The sequence below is a fragment of the Sciurus carolinensis genome, chromosome 19 (assembly GCF_902686445.1).
Source record: "Sciurus carolinensis chromosome 19, mSciCar1.2, whole genome shotgun sequence".
Taxonomy (NCBI): domain Eukaryota; kingdom Metazoa; phylum Chordata; class Mammalia; order Rodentia; family Sciuridae; genus Sciurus; species Sciurus carolinensis.
In genome coordinates, this window is record NC_062231.1 from 27,819,659 (window position 1) to 27,834,480 (window position 14,822).

A 14,822-nucleotide genomic window follows, 5' to 3' on the forward strand; every position below is an offset into this window, starting at 1 on the left:
TGGCGACCACCTTCTGCTGCTGCGTCTCCCCCGCTCTCCCTCCCCTCTCCTCCTTTTACCTCCCTGGCTGCCTGTTGCTGGGCTCAAGTCCCCCAGGTTGCTATGGTTGTTAAATCGAAGGTAGGGGGCCGAGCTGGGGAGGGAGAGGTAGCCAGAGCGGAGGGGAGAGGAGCGTGGGCGTGCAGGCAGTGTGCCCTCCTCCCTCCTGTGGCCCCCGTTTCTCTCCACCGCTGAGAACCATCCCGTGCTCGCTGCTCGTACTGAAAATATTCAGACACAGCCGGGCGTGGTGGCAGGTGCCTGTAATCCCAGCGGCTCGGGAGGCTGAGACGGGAGAATCATAAGTTGGAGGACAGCCTCTGCAACTCAGTGAGACCCTGTCCCAAAAAACAAACAAGGTCTGGGAGTGTAGCTCAGTGGTGGAGCCACCCCCAAGTTAAATCCCCAGTACCAGAACATAGACATTTGCACAGATGTGAGTAGACTGCATGAATACGCGGATCCATTTGTATGGTGACATGATTTGACATGTGGAAAGCCACCGCCCCACGCTGGGCCTGTTTCACGAGAGAAGGTGTCTCGTGCAGACCCTCCTAGGGAGAGAGGGGGCCTTTCTCACACGGGCGGGTTCCACTGCCGGGTGTGACTCATTGATGAAGTACCGTATTTCAACAATGGCCCCATTCTTGGTATAATTAATAGAAAATTAGTTTCTACAAGTAAAAATTAGGTCAGAAATGGAGATTATTAAAATGTACAGTTGCAGAAGCCTGACCCTGCAAACCCCATTTATGCCTCTGAGTTCCAGAGCGCTTTTGAGTGCCCGTGACTCGGCGGCTTCTTCCTCTGGCTGGTGCGGAGTAGGCGAGAGGTTAGTCAACGAGGCGAAATTAAGACAGCGCTGCCCGCTACGGCGGTCCCGGCCATCGGAAACCCTGTTTTGTATGCAAGGCAGCAATGCCGAGATATATGGAGAGCCCCAGGCTAAGTACAGGAGATAATTACATTTGGAATTTTACCGAGTTAAGTCATTTACAGCTTCAAATAGTTGCAGAGAAAAATCAGCCCAAACACACTTAAACTTTTTGTTGTGACTTTTCTGGATAGAAAGGATTTTTTTTTTTTTAAATTAGTTCTCATCTTAATTGTCAAATTGCATTTCGTTAGTAAGATTTTTTTCAAATGTTATTTTCTGGAGCTACTTAATAATGTCCACTCAAAATTACAGACGTTAACTTATTAGAACAGTAAGATATTTATCCAAGCAAATGACACATCAAAAACACCCCAATTTTTATATGTCTTTGGAAACATCTTTAAATCTAGCCAGTTTATGAAGAAAGAAAACATGCCTTGGACTTGGTGCCCCCACAACCCCCAAAGTTCACGTACAGCTCTGTGCGCCCGGTGAGCCTGGATTCCGCAGGTGCGTGCGCGGCTCTCGCCGTCTGCGTGTGTGCGTTGGTGCTGGTGTTTATAAAGTGACGCCCGCTGCTGTATTTGTTTATTTGATGAAGTTTCCTTTTTGATGGCGGGCTTAAGTACCTAGTTCTGGGTCGCCCCCAACCGACGGCACAACAGGGCTCCAGAAGGCCCCCTGCACGGTCCGTTACTTGGGAGCTGGGTGGCTGCTTCCTGAATGGCTCACTCTGCCCCAAGAGAGGCTGGGGGGAGGGGGAGGCCCTCCCTCAGCCAGGCCATCCCGCCTGGCCACAGCACTGTGGGTTTCCCTGGACGTGGCAGGACGGCCGGATGCAAGTCTTTGGGAATCCGGATTTCACGTTTTCGTAGCTTGCTTTGCGTCCTTTGGCGGGAAGCCAGGCTGAAGGACCGGTCTTCACCCCGTGATAGAAAGCGCAGATGAGCTGCTGGAAGGCTACTGTGGGGGTCACCTGCCCGGTCCCAGTCCCAGGCTGTGCCTCCGTGGTGGGGGAATAGGCCTTCTGGACGGCCTAGTGCTTGTTGGCAGTTGGGAAATCGCAGACCGCAGGCCTGACCCCAGAGCTGAGGATGGTTTTGACATAGGGTAGCCCTGCAGAACCGCTGCATGTGACGTGTGGTTCAGCGCTGGCTCAGGAGGCTGCCCAGGAGCACAGCCGTGCCCGTGGTCTCTTGTCGCTGCCTCAGCACCAGATAACCACGGCAGAGTCCGCGGCTCTTACGTGAGATGGCGAAGCACCCTGGTCGAGGGGCGAGAGAAGTCAAGCTGCAGTACACCGTAGCCCCTCGGGCCTGAGGTCCCCGGCTCCCTGGAGTTGTGCACGCCTCCTGCCCGCCCCTCACGCCCCTTCCTTCGCAGGCAGGGTGGAATAGCCTGTGCAGGGCACCCACGTGGGTCAGGGTGTGGCAAGCTGCTGCGGGGCGTTCCTTCACGCGAGCCGCTTCTCATTTAGTAAGTGTTGCCCAGAACACACACTGTGCACCATCTCGACCGCAGCCACCACAGCGTCCAGCAGTGAGGGAAATGGACAGGGCTGCCCTCCTCTTTTCTGCGTTCTAGAAGCAAGAGTAGACCACAAAGTAATTCTCCAGCAGAACCGTCCACTCATTGGATGGTGCTTGCTGATGCTAATGGATTCTTGAAAATGCCAGAAATTTACCCACAAGAGGGTCTTGTTGCTAGAAAGCAGCCACGCAGTAACAGATTTTGCCCATCAGTCGTTACTCAGTCAGGAAACAGAGAAGAAAGTGCCAGCAGTTTCAGCGTTTGACCCTCATCGAGCTCAGGCCTCGTCAAGGCTTCCGTGGAGTCTCTGGGTGCAGCCTGGCCCTGTCGGGGACCTGGGATGAGGCGTAAGACATTCCAGCTACCTTCCTTTTGGCCTCCTGTTTCTCTGAAGCCCGGCGCCTCCTCCACACACTGGTGTCTGCAAGGGCACTTGTTAACAGACACTCGGCTGATAGTCATGGTGCCCGGGCAGGCAGAGATACAGGGGCACGAGGCACCTGCCGCAGCAGGAATACGGGAACAGACGCACCCGTGCACAGAGAGTGGCCTTCGCAGGTCCCCCGGCCTGGGAACCGTCCCCATCCTCACATCCACGGGCTGGGAGTCGCCTGCCCTGGAGTGGATGTCCTCCCTGGTAGTGGCCCGGGGCTATTGCGTTTCCATTAGAGAAGGCTCGTCCCCGTCCAGGAGTTTCCTGAACCCCCGAGCGTCTCGGGGTAGGCTACAGGATCACCACTGAGTAACTCGAATTCACAAACTGTTGGTACTAGTGAGCCCACGGGGGAAGCCATTCCTCAGGGGCGATGGCCATGTGGGAGCAGGAGAACCCTGCAGCTCCCAGGCCCCGGGGCCTCTGTCCACACCAGCACCTCACACCTGGTAGGCCTCCGTGGGCTGCAGTGTAGACGCAACCCGGTGAGCTCAGAAGCCCAGACCATGTCTTCCAGCGTGCACTGATGGGCCCTCCTTATGTCTGGACTAGAGGATCATAGTACAGGGACCCAGGAGGAGGCCTCGGGGCAGATGCAGGTCCAGAGGTGACAGGGAAAGCCACTTGAGCCCTGGGCTGTGTACCTGTGCAGCCCCTGGCCTCTGAGCCCTAGGAATTTCCTCTCGTCCATAACAGGAGGTGATGCTTCCCTGGAGAATTGTTTTAGAAAGCCCCCTCAGTCTCAGGGGACAGTGGCTAGAGACTTCCCTTCACAGAGCTGCCCACGTGCTCCTACACTTGGACCAAACCAGAAGCCTGCGCAGCTGCACAGGTGAAGTTTGGGGCAGTTAGACCTCAGGGTAGGGATCACACTCGGGCTTAGCGCTGAGCCTGAGCGGGCCTGTCCCGGGTGCTCGGAACCCGACTGGCCTCCCGGGAGCCGAGTTTTGATCGCGGGCCTCCTGCAGGCAGCCAAGATAGACCTGCACGTTCACTCCTCTGCTGGAGGGTGTAGAGAGCTCCGTCCTCGCCGTGGTCAGCTTCTGAGCCGCTGGACAGAGGGGCGTCCATTCCATTCTCCTGCCCTGTTCACCGGTCTCTTTGAGAAGGACACTAGTGGGAAAGGCACCTGAGCCTTCTGGCCCGTGCTCAGCATGTTGTCACCCTGAAGACCTTACGATCCTCTTGGTGGAGAGCGGTGGGCTCAGGGGGTCCACCCCAGGCCTCACCTGGGTGCCCAGTTCTCTAGGCCCTGAGAGTCACACAAGGGCCTTACAGTGAACATGCAGCCACGTCCTAGCAGGACAGCCACCATGAAGGTCACTCGGGTCAAGTTCAAGGGCAGCTTTTTGAGGCCAGGGAATATAAGATGTGGCTCCTTAGATGTCCCCCCGGACAGTCTTGTGGAATGTTGTTGGAAGGGATGGTTCGAGGTGGGGAAGGAAAGCCGCCCCAGCCGCCCCGCGTGTCTGGTGCAGGTCGTGAGTGCTCAGCCTCCCACCCACGCGGGACTGGGTGGCGAACGTGGACGACCCAGCCTGGGTGGTCCAAAAGCTTGTGGTGCCTCTGTGGTCACCAGGCACCCACTGCCCCCAGGCCTGGGCTCGGCCATCTGGAGGCATGTGGGTGCCGTCTGCCTGGGCTCCCTCGGGTGGGGACGTGCTCGTGGCTCTCTCAGCCTTTTGCGATGACGTGACATGAAGTGTCTGGTGGCGGGCGGGCTTTCCACTTGGGGAAAGGGAAGTGTCCAGTTCAGCCGATGCGAGAACCTACCTGGCTCGGGCAGCACGCCGGCAGGGAGGGCGCACTTTCCTGACGCAGGCTGGTGTCAGTGCGTCCGAGGACGCGTGACGGGGGGCCTGGAGGGACGAGAGGACCAGGAGATGAAGACTCTCCACCTCGTGTCCAAGACTCGAGGCTCAGGATGGCGTCCCAGGGTGGGCATTAGGGCGGGCCAGTGGGGAAGGTGGCAGCTGCAGGGGCTGCTCCTGTCCTGGACAGTGACTCGGAAGCCCCACCGCAGTCAGGCCCTGGTACCTCTCCCTGGCGGCGGGGGCCACTGCTAGGGAGGGAAGAGCAGGCGGCGTTCCCAAGAGAGGGGGACGTTGACCAGGTCGGTCCTGGCCCAGGGCCCTGGGCATTGGCCCAGGTCGCAGGGTGCGGGAGAAGGACCGTGCTCTTCGGCAACCCGTCCATCTGTCCCACCCGCCGTGGACTGGCCAACCCGCTGGGTCTGCCTGGCTGGGACGGAGGGAATTCTTGAGTCCTGGGATTTTCAGCTTAAAAACTGGGAATGTCCTGGGCAAGCCGAGGCAAGCTGGCCAGGCCTCTGGCTGAGGGAGAGAGCCCTGGAGTGTCCCTCGTTCTGCTTGGGGCTGTTGCATGAAGGAGCCTTAAACGCTGAGCAAAGCCCCGAGGGCCAGCGCCGGGCAGCCATCTCCTCCTCTTGCAGGGAGCTGCCCATAGTCTCTCCCGGAGGCACCATGGCCCTGGGGTTCCGTGCTTGTCCCGCGAGCTGCCCAAGGTGGCTGTAGAACTGGCTTGCTCGTGGGTGGTGTCCCCTGCCCCTGGGGCCATCTCCTGCACGGTGGAGCCTTGGGAGGACCCTCTGCACTGGGCTGAGAGCTGGAGGTGTGAGGAGGGTGTGCGCAGGCCGCCCGCGGGTGGGCTGGCCTCCTGCAGGCACCGCTGGGGGCTGGGGCCGAGGAGAGAAGAGAGGCAGCCGGGTTCCCCTCTCCTGTGGAGACCCTGGGGCTGCGTCGTCATGATTTAGAAGCCCACCCGACGGGGAGCCTCGGAGTCCTAGGCCATGGCTGGGTCCTCGGGTGCTTCTGCCTTAAGGGTCAGAGTCGTCAACAGCGGCTCAGGAGGGAGGCCGCGGGCGCGGAGCTCATGGCGGGGGAGGGCTTGGGCAGGGAGTCGCGCCACAGGCCACCCGCCTCCGTGCCCGAGCCGGTGGCAAAGGGGTCTTTAAAGTTCCCATGAGGTCCGGTCAGCAGGCGCCAGAGCTGCCCGGGGAGGGTGGAGACGACCGTGCAGTGCTGGGTGTGGGGGGGACGTGGGCTGAGTGCCTCCAGGGGCCAGGGCGGGGGGGGGGTGTGAGAGTGTGTGTGTGTGTGTGTGAGAGAGAGAGAGAGAGGGTGTGTATGTGTGTGTGTGAGAGTGTGTGTGTGTGTGTGAGAGAGAGAGAGTGTGTGAGAGAGAGGGTGTGTATGTGTGTGTGTGAGAGTGTGTGTGTGTGTGTGAGAGAGAGAGAGAGAGTGTGAGAGAGAGGGTGTGTATGTGTGTGTGTGAGAGTGTGTGTGTGTGTGTGAGAGAGAGAGAGAGTGTGTGTGTGAGAGAGAGTGTGAGAGTGTGTGTGTGAGAGTGTGTGTGTGTGTGTGAGAGAGAGAGAGAGTGTGTGAGAGAGAGAGAGAGATAGTGTGTGAGAGAGAGGGTGTGTATGTGTGTGTGTGAGAGTGTGAGAGTGTGTGTGTGAGAGAGAGGGTGTGTGTGTGTGTGAGAGAGTGTGAGAGTGTGTGTGTGAGAGTGAGTGTATGTGTATATGTGTGACTGTGAGAATGTGTGAGTGTGTGAGTGTATGTGTGACAGCATGTATGTGTACAAGTGTGTGTATGTGAGTACGTGTGTATGTGAGTATGTATGAATATGTGTATATGTATGAGTTAGTGCATGAGTGTGTGTGAGTATGCATATGTATGAGTGATTGTATGTGAATGTGAGTGTATGTGTGTGTGAGAGAGTATGCATATGTATGTGTGTGTGTGTATGAGGGTATGTGTATGATGGAGTGATGGAGTGAGTGTGAGTATGTGTGTATGTGTATAAGTATGTGAATGTGAGAGTGAGTGTGTATGTGTATGAGTGAATGTGTGTATATGTATTGGTGAATGTATGAGTATGTGTATGTGTGTGCATGAGTATGTGAGTGTATGTTTATGTATATGAGTGTGTATGAGTGTGAGCGTATATGTGTATGCGCATGTATGTGAGCAAGTGTGTGTGTGTGTGTAGAGTATGTGAATGTGTATGATGTGTATGAGTGAGAGTGTGTATGAGTGTGTGTGTATGATTGTGTGTGAGAGTGAGTGTGTAGAGTATGTGTGTTATGAGTGTGTGTGAGTGTGAGTGTATGTGTATGAGTGCATGTGTGAGTGTATATGTGTATGAGTGTGAGAGTATGTATAGAGTATGTGTGTATAGGTGTGTATGAATGAGAGTGAGTGAGTGTGTGAGTGAGTGTGTATAGAGTATGAGTGAGTGTGAGTGTGTGTGTGAGAGTGTGAGTGTATGTGTATACGCATGTGTGTGAGTGTGTGTGTATATAGAGTGTGTATGAGTGTGTGTGAGTGTATGTGTATGAGTGTGAGAGTGTATGTATAGAGTATGTGTGTATGTGTAAGTGTATATGTGTGTGTGTGAGTGTGTAGAGTATGTGTATGAGTGTGTGTGTATATGTGTATGAGTGTGAGAGTGAGTGTGTGAGAGTGTGTATAGAGTATGTGTGTATGAGTGTATGAGAGTGTGCGTGAGTGTATATGTGTATGTGTGAGTGAGTGTGTGTGAGAGAGAGGGTTTGCCTTTCCCTCATCTCTGGCTGCAGAGACCAGCCTGCCTGGGTCTCCCTGCCTCCCGCGTGCCCGCTGCCTCGGTCAGGCCAGCCCCTGGGGTCATCGCTGCCCACGCGACTCCCGAGGAAGCCTGGCGTGGTGCGTGGCAGAGGCTTTGTCCCCAGACTCTCCCGATTTTGCGTGGACGCTTGCAGTCCTTGTTAAAACGAAAACACCTGCTTCCAGACCTGGAGGCGTGGCCTCCGCAGGGCAGTGGTGTGGAGGCTGAGGCCTGAGTTCCATGTGGCCCCAGGTTCCTGCGACCCCCAGGTGTGGGAAAGTCAGGCCCGCCTGCACCAGCTGTTTCTGCCCCTTGGCCTCCACGCCCTCGGGCGGTTTTGCCCCGTAGGCCTCTGTTTCCCCACTGTGAAGCAGGGGACAGGCCGAGAGGCCCTCAGGCGGCCCCGTCTGCAGGGCCATGACGCCCGGTGACAGGCGTGGCCCTGCCGCGCTGCTGGTACGGCACAGTTTTTACACAGCCAAACGCTGCCCGCTCGCCAGCAGTTCCGTTCACCGAGCGCGGACCACCAGAGAAGGGGAGTCCCCGGGGGCTGGGGCGGAGGCTCTGCGGGGCGGGCCACAGGCTTCCTCCAACTCGCCGCGGCTCTGCTAAGCCCGGGCTCTCACCCCGCTGTCCACACCTGATCTGGGGACACGCTGACAGCAGAGAAGGACCGGATCGGCCACAGGGCGAAACGCCCACCCGGGGTGCTGGGAGGACCACAGGGAGAGCCCCTGAGGAGGGGCGTCCTCTTTCCATCCCTGAAGCCTCACACCAGCCCCTCCCCAGCTAGCCCAGTAACCCTGTGTGTGGACCCAGGTTCCAAACACACTCTGTCGGTGTAGACTAAAGCCTGAGCTACTAAAGCTCTGCGCAGGGTGGGCCTCCTCTCCGGAGGACCCTCAGCTAGAGGGTCCTTCCACACGCAGGAGAAAGGACCCCCAGGGGCCGCGCACTCCCAGGCCCGGGCGGGCGAGGGCACGCGGCGTGGGCGCTCTGGCCCATGTGCCACCATTGCACCTTCATGCCACACGCGTGCTCGCTCACCACACAGCATCGAGGCCCAGCAGGTTTCAGTTGGCCTCTGGTCTGGCTCTGCCAGCCTCCTCTCCCGGCCTTCCAGGTTGGATCTGCGGGTTAAGAGGGAAGGCTGGAGTTGTGCAGATCCCAGGCGTCTGTGGTCCCATCCTGAGGGGCAAGGGGGCGGGAGGGCGATGCTGTAAGGCCACCAGGAAGGACCAGGAGCGCGGAAGGCGAGGCAGCCCGGCAGAGCCCATGGGTTCTGTAGGTGCAAAAGTTTCGCCTTTTTGACCTAAAAAACAAAGGCGGTCTGGCGAGTTTCTTTCCCTGATGGTTGGAAAGTTAATCTTGGGCGCCCACTCACCCCGAGCCCGCCCGGGGCCGTGGCCGTGTGGGTGTGCGCTAACCAGAAGCAAGCTGGGGCGTTTCCTGTTGGGGACCTCACCTGGGACGGCAGGCTGGGGCTCCTGGAGCCGCCCGCGTGGCTGGCACCTGGGGGCAGCATGTGTGCTGTGGACACGTGTCCAGGGGCTGCGGGACAGCGCAGTGTGAAGGCCGCGGCGGGCCTGCAAGAGCCCAGCCTGGCGGGCATTGGGGTGGACCTGCTGCCTTTGATGCTGGGGCTTCAAACTTAGCCTCTGTGACTGAATCAAAGTGTCACCCATGGTATTCAGGAGACCCTTGAGTAAACAGCTCCTCTGACCCTTGGATCTGCATTGTCCAGTGTGGCAGGCTGCTGCTTGTTTTTAAAAAGAGCAACATGGTGACCCACGCCTGTGATCTCAACCGCTCCGGAGGCTCAGGCAGGAGGATAGAGACTTCAAAGCCAGCTTCAGCAACTTAGTGAGGCCCTAAGCAACTTAACGGGACTCTGTCCCTAAATAAAATATAATAAAAGGGCTGGGGATGTGGCTCAGTGGTTAAGCGCCCCTGCGTTCAATCCTGGTACCAAAAAACCAAAACCAAAAATCAACATAGATGCTTCATATTCCTCCAGGCATTTTTTTTTTAATCTAAGAATTTTTTCTTAGTTTTAATATTAAAAAAATAGCTTAAATAGCTTATTTTTCACATAAAAAAATAAGTAACTGTAGAAAAATGCCATTCCCAACATTTTAATTGTTCTAACGGAGCCGCTTTGGAAAACCAAATTCCTTCAGCATTATGTGTTCAGGGCTCCTGGGTTGGGCTGTTCGATAACTCGCTAAAGAGCAGGATGAATAACATAAAGTGACTCCTAATATGGAATCGTTTTCATTTCCTGTTTGTTGAAAGATAAATGCTAACACTGTAAGGCTTTTTTTTTTTTGCTGCTGCTGCTTAATTTATTCCTCCCTGAGCCACAAGGGAATAAAGAGAAAGAAAAAAAATCAAGTGCGATCTGGTTTGCGACTGAGTCACCCAGCCAGGACCAGCCAGAGACTCTCCTCTCCTTCTGTACCTCACCCTCCCCGCCTGCCCCGATGCCCGAGCCCCTCACCCCTCAGAAAATAACTTCCCTGCAAAAGTGAAGCATATTCAATTTTGGAATAATTGTCATCCTGCAAAAATTGCTTTCAAAAGGGTAGAAGGTGAATTATGTCACATAGAAGGAATGAGCCCCTTCATAGTGCTAAGGTTCTATTTTGGACAAATGGTCTAGAAAAGCATTGAAATAAAACTATATGTAAATTCATTCTCATTCTTTCTCTCTCACACGCTGATCTCTTCTGTGTTTTTGCTCAGTGCCTCGGCTGATCTTTTAAATGTACCTTTATCTTTTGGGGATATGTTTTCCACTTTTTAAACCAAAGTTGTCCCTGTCTGTTGCCCAGTTGTCCTGAATTTTCAAAATCATTGTGTTGAAACTGTCCAAACCAAGCACAAAAGTTGTAGCCCCTAGTTAGCGGGCTGCCACGTCTGCTCTGAGCGTCCAGTTAGACACATCTGTGACGTCAGCCGACGGCTCCTGTAGAACGAGAGGCTTAAGTCCCCGCGGTGGCGGGTCCCCCCATTGAGACCCGCTCACTCTGCTCCCATGGAAATGGGAGCCGTCCATCCGGCATCTGTCCCTGCTTCTCTCTGCTGACGTCACCTTCCAGCACCATCTTGGTCTGTGCTACCCATGAAGAAAGACGAAGCTAATTTTGCACAAACGTGTCCCTCTGCCTGGGTGTTTCTCCGCGACCACCACAGCAGATGGATTTACGAGTTATGGCTGCCTGGCTCATTTTCCTCTGGCCTCCTTGTGAATAAGCCTGGTTTATAGGCATGATTCACCTTTGTCTCCTAGCTGTGCGTGCTCCTCGGGACTCCTTGGTGCCGGCAGGTCTAGAACTTTCCTCCAGTTAAAGGCAAATGCATCTGGTGTTGAGAAATCTCACGCCGACACCTCCGGTTCCTTGGCGTTTGGCAGGGTTCCTGTGGATTCCAAAAGTGGTTGGGCAACGGGCTCGGTTTTGTCCCACGCCGTGTGCCGTGGTTACGTGCAAGATGTGTGATTTAGTGGAATCGTCACGCATCTGTATTCACAGAAATGACCACCCCTTCTCTTCCTACCAGCTCGCTAAAGACAAAGAGCGTCTTCAGGCCATGATGACGCACCTGCACGTGAAGTCCACGGAGCCCAAAGCCGCCCCTCAGCCCGTAAGTACCGCCCAGGGACCCTCTTTCTGCCTCCAGCCCGAGCCTGGGGTGGAGACAGGCTGGGAGCAGGTGTGTGTGTGAGGCCTCGGGTGCCCACTCAGGGCAAAGGCAGCGAGCTCGGCCTCCGGGGAGACACGGGCGAGTCAGGCATGGCCCTCACCATGAGGCCCAGCGATCTGTGCTCAACCCTGGGACTGAACCACGTGCTGGGGCTCCGGGTGGTGGGATGGTCTCTGATCGGGGCGGGGAGCAGGCGGACCATGAAGGCAGAAGGAAGAGGCCCCTCAGCCAGGAGGGCACGGGACGGGGTGTGTGTGCACTGGATGGAGCAGGGGAGTCCAGCCGCAGCGCCGGGAAAGGGGAGAGGAGCTGGGGCTGCTGAGCCGCCCCAGGCCCCGGGAGGGGCAAGGCCAGGCGGGGAGGCCCAGGGCACCGCGGGCCTCCTAGGCCCTTTTACTGAACCTTGAAGGCTGTCGTTGCAGCCTGGGCAGTAATGCCAGTCCAGGCGCAGGGTCCTGCCCGGGACCTGGTTCCTCGAAATGAGCTCTGGTGAGCAGGTGTCCCTCCCGTACATATGTACTTACATAAGTACGTCCGTCCCTAAAATCCTCCTAGTGGCTTTAACTGATTATTCAAAATGGAGACAGTGCTCTGCCTCTTGATTTTAAGATTTGTAAAATTTAAAGGTACACTGCCTTTATTTGACTTTGCCGGGAGTCACTGTGTGAAAATTAATTGAGCGTTGACAATCTATAGTTAGTACCAGCAATTTTAATCAATATGCAATGATGCAGCATAATGGCAAAGTATTGGTTTATCTGTTTTGACTGATTTTTTTTCTATAAATAAAGCAAACACACACCCATATATGTATGATTTATGGTGATAGAAATAAAACCGAGTCAGACTATTAACCTAGCAAATATGGTAGCCTGCCAAGATGCAGTTGGGAGAGAAAATTAATGTCTGAAACAGAGCACGTCACTGAGATATAGGACATAAAATCATTAAACACTTGGCGCATCCATTTTCACTGGGAGAGAGTCCTTAGTCTCCGTGTACTTCACGGGATGGCCGTAGCACTGGAGGGGCAGGCTACCGCCCGGAGGGTGGAGCTGAGCTGGTCCTCCAGCCCCTCCTGGGGGGCCCTGGAAACAGCGTGAGCCGGTCGAGACCCACGGTGGCACAGCTGGTTTCCAGCAGCGGTGTGGCTGGTGACACCCGGCACCAAGTCCCTCCAGCCCTCTGGAAACCTTCGGATGGCTCCAGGGAAGCTCTCCCAGGGGGAAGGGCTCGAGGCCCCCAGGAGCACCAGGAGAAGGAAGGGATAGTGTCCCCTCCTCCCTGGATTGGGATCATGGGCCAATGCCACCCCTAGGAGAGGACTTGCTTGTGGTCCATCAGCAGAGAGCAAGTGCCAGCCAGTGTGGGTCAGGAGCGCCACATACCTGAAGCCGACACAGGCCAAGAGGACCCTTGGGAGTGGCCCTGGGGACCACGTGAAGCCACCCATAAACAGGGAAAAGCAGCATTGGGCGCGAGGGAACAGGAAAGGATGGTTTGTCTTGATTAGTATTTAAAAAAAAAAATGTTTTACATTCTGGAAAATTATAACTTTGAAGGGGACCTCCTACTAAATTTATTTTTAACTGCTCTATTGAAAATTCTCCACCACTAGTCAACATTATCTCTCAGTAGCTCAGCACAGTATTTCTTTATTAAAAGAAATAGGCACGAATATTTTTGACTGAAAAATTAATAGCTTTTGAATTCATACACAGCAGGTCTTCTTTTGCAAAGAAGTCCAATGTCGCCGCGCGGCACTTCTATAACCATTTATTTAGAGTCCAAGTCAAGGCTTTGACAGCCCGAGCAGCTCGACACGGCGACAGAAAGAGCTGCGAGATGTAAACCAACAATAGGCCGTCTGTGTGAGGTTCGCCATTGTCCAGTACATAGATTGTTTGGATTAGTTTATGTAAATGTGCTGTTGTATTACCCTTCCGGAAAAAAAAAAGATCACATTTGTGTATGAAAAGTGGTTCCCTTCACAGGCTGCTTGATAAATCCCTTATCCTTTAACTTGCATGTAAGAAGTGAAATCGGTGCCTGGCGAGCAGATACCGTGTCTCACCCTCTGCCAGCCCCGTGAACCTGCCTCCTTTTCATTTATTGGAAAATAGAAAATTTTTATTATAGATACCATCTTATAAGTCAGGAATTATTAAAATATGTATAGGTGAGGCAGGGGGAAATTAATTATAAAAGAGAGACGTGGGACGCTGTGCAGCAATTTTCACTTCCTTGCCAAAATAGCGCGGAGGCCAGGGCACGCGCCCACGCCCTGGGACTGCCAGCTCTGCGGACCCTGGCGCCGCCTGACCACCCTTCCTCGGTGCCCAGTGTCCCCTGGAGCCCATGACGGGCTGAGCCAGCCTGAGCATTGGAGCCCGGTGTGGGTTTGGACGCTCCGAGGCCAGCGGTGGCCATGGACGGGACCGCGGTGGCAGGCCCTGCCAGTGAGTCCATCCAGTCGGCCCTTCTTCCCACTCCTGGGTGAGAGGCACTGTGATCAGCCACTGAGAGACAGGACGGCTCGCGGTGAACGTCGCCCGCCTTCTTGGACTGCTCTGAGGGTGGCTGGATGTACCTCCTGGGTCCCACGTGGAGTGTCTCGATCTGGACCGCTACGGAGGCACTGGTCCCAGGACGGTTGCCGCTGCGGGTGTGGGTCTGAGTGGGAGCCACAGGAGGGAGCGGGGGCCACTGCAGGGCCGGCGCTCCGGTTTGCTGTCCATCTCATTCCTTCATTGGTCTTGTCCTGCTGTCCCTGTCATCGAAAAACAGAACAGGAAACCCGTCCTCCTCCCAGGTTGATGCCCAGACGTGAGGGTAGGTGGTTTTGGAGGGTGCGCTGCGTGGAGAAGCACGTTCTTCTCCCAGCAGACAGTCCCTGGGCGAGCCGCCCACAACGGGAGGGAGGCGGGGCGGCCGCCAGCCACCGCGGTGTGCAGGGTCGGGCTGCGTGTGAGCTGGAAGGTGGGTTGGGGAGACCTCTGGGAGGAGGGGCAGGTGACCTGGACACCCAGGAGGAGGAGGAGGGAGCAGCTCGCGGGTCCTCCTGGGTGAAGAGTGGGTGCGTGTGGCTGTCCCACGGTCCCTGCTCCTGGGGTTACTCCTGAGGACCTGCAAAGGGGCAGTGAGGCCCAGCAGGGTGGCCACAGGCTCTTTTTTTGAAATATTTTTTAGTTGTAGGTGGACACAATACCTTTATTTTATTTATTCAGTTTTTTGCAGTGCTGAGGACTAAGCCCAGGGCTTCACACGTGCCGGGCAGGCGCTGCACCACCGGGGCCCAGCCCCGCCCAGGAGGGCTGCTCCAGAGGCAGGCGTGGAAGGGCCGCCTTAGTGCAGTCCAGGTTTTAAAGGGCCCTCTCCTTCCCAGGAACTCAGAGTAGTGGCTGGGGCCCTAGGGAGATGGGGGACATCCTTTGGTTCCTCCCTGCTGGACGCCTTAGCCAGGGATTCCTGGGGGAAGCGGAGCCGTCAGTCAGGCTCTCCTTGGACAGACCTCCTGCTGCCCTGTGGCAGGGCACACTGGGAGCCCTATCTGAACCGGGCCACAGAGGCGTGCCTGCCCCAGGGCCTGCTGCCACCGAGAGCCCCGAGCTGCAGGGAGGCCAGCAG

The 14,822-nt window shown here is 55.9% G+C and overlaps 1 protein-coding gene across 8 annotated transcripts in view; it reads left to right on the forward strand.

Annotated features, from left to right (window-relative positions):
* Foxp1 (forkhead box P1) overlaps positions 1-14,822 on the forward strand; it is a 513,865-nt gene that overhangs the window by 481,729 nt on the left and 17,314 nt on the right. For all 8 annotated transcript variants that reach the window (XM_047534814.1, XM_047534811.1, XM_047534812.1 and 5 more), the window contains one exon: positions 11,052-11,135. In XM_047534814.1, the coding sequence (XP_047390770.1) occupies positions 11,052-11,135 (84 nt within the window). The remainder of the gene's footprint in view (positions 1-11,051; positions 11,136-14,822) is intronic.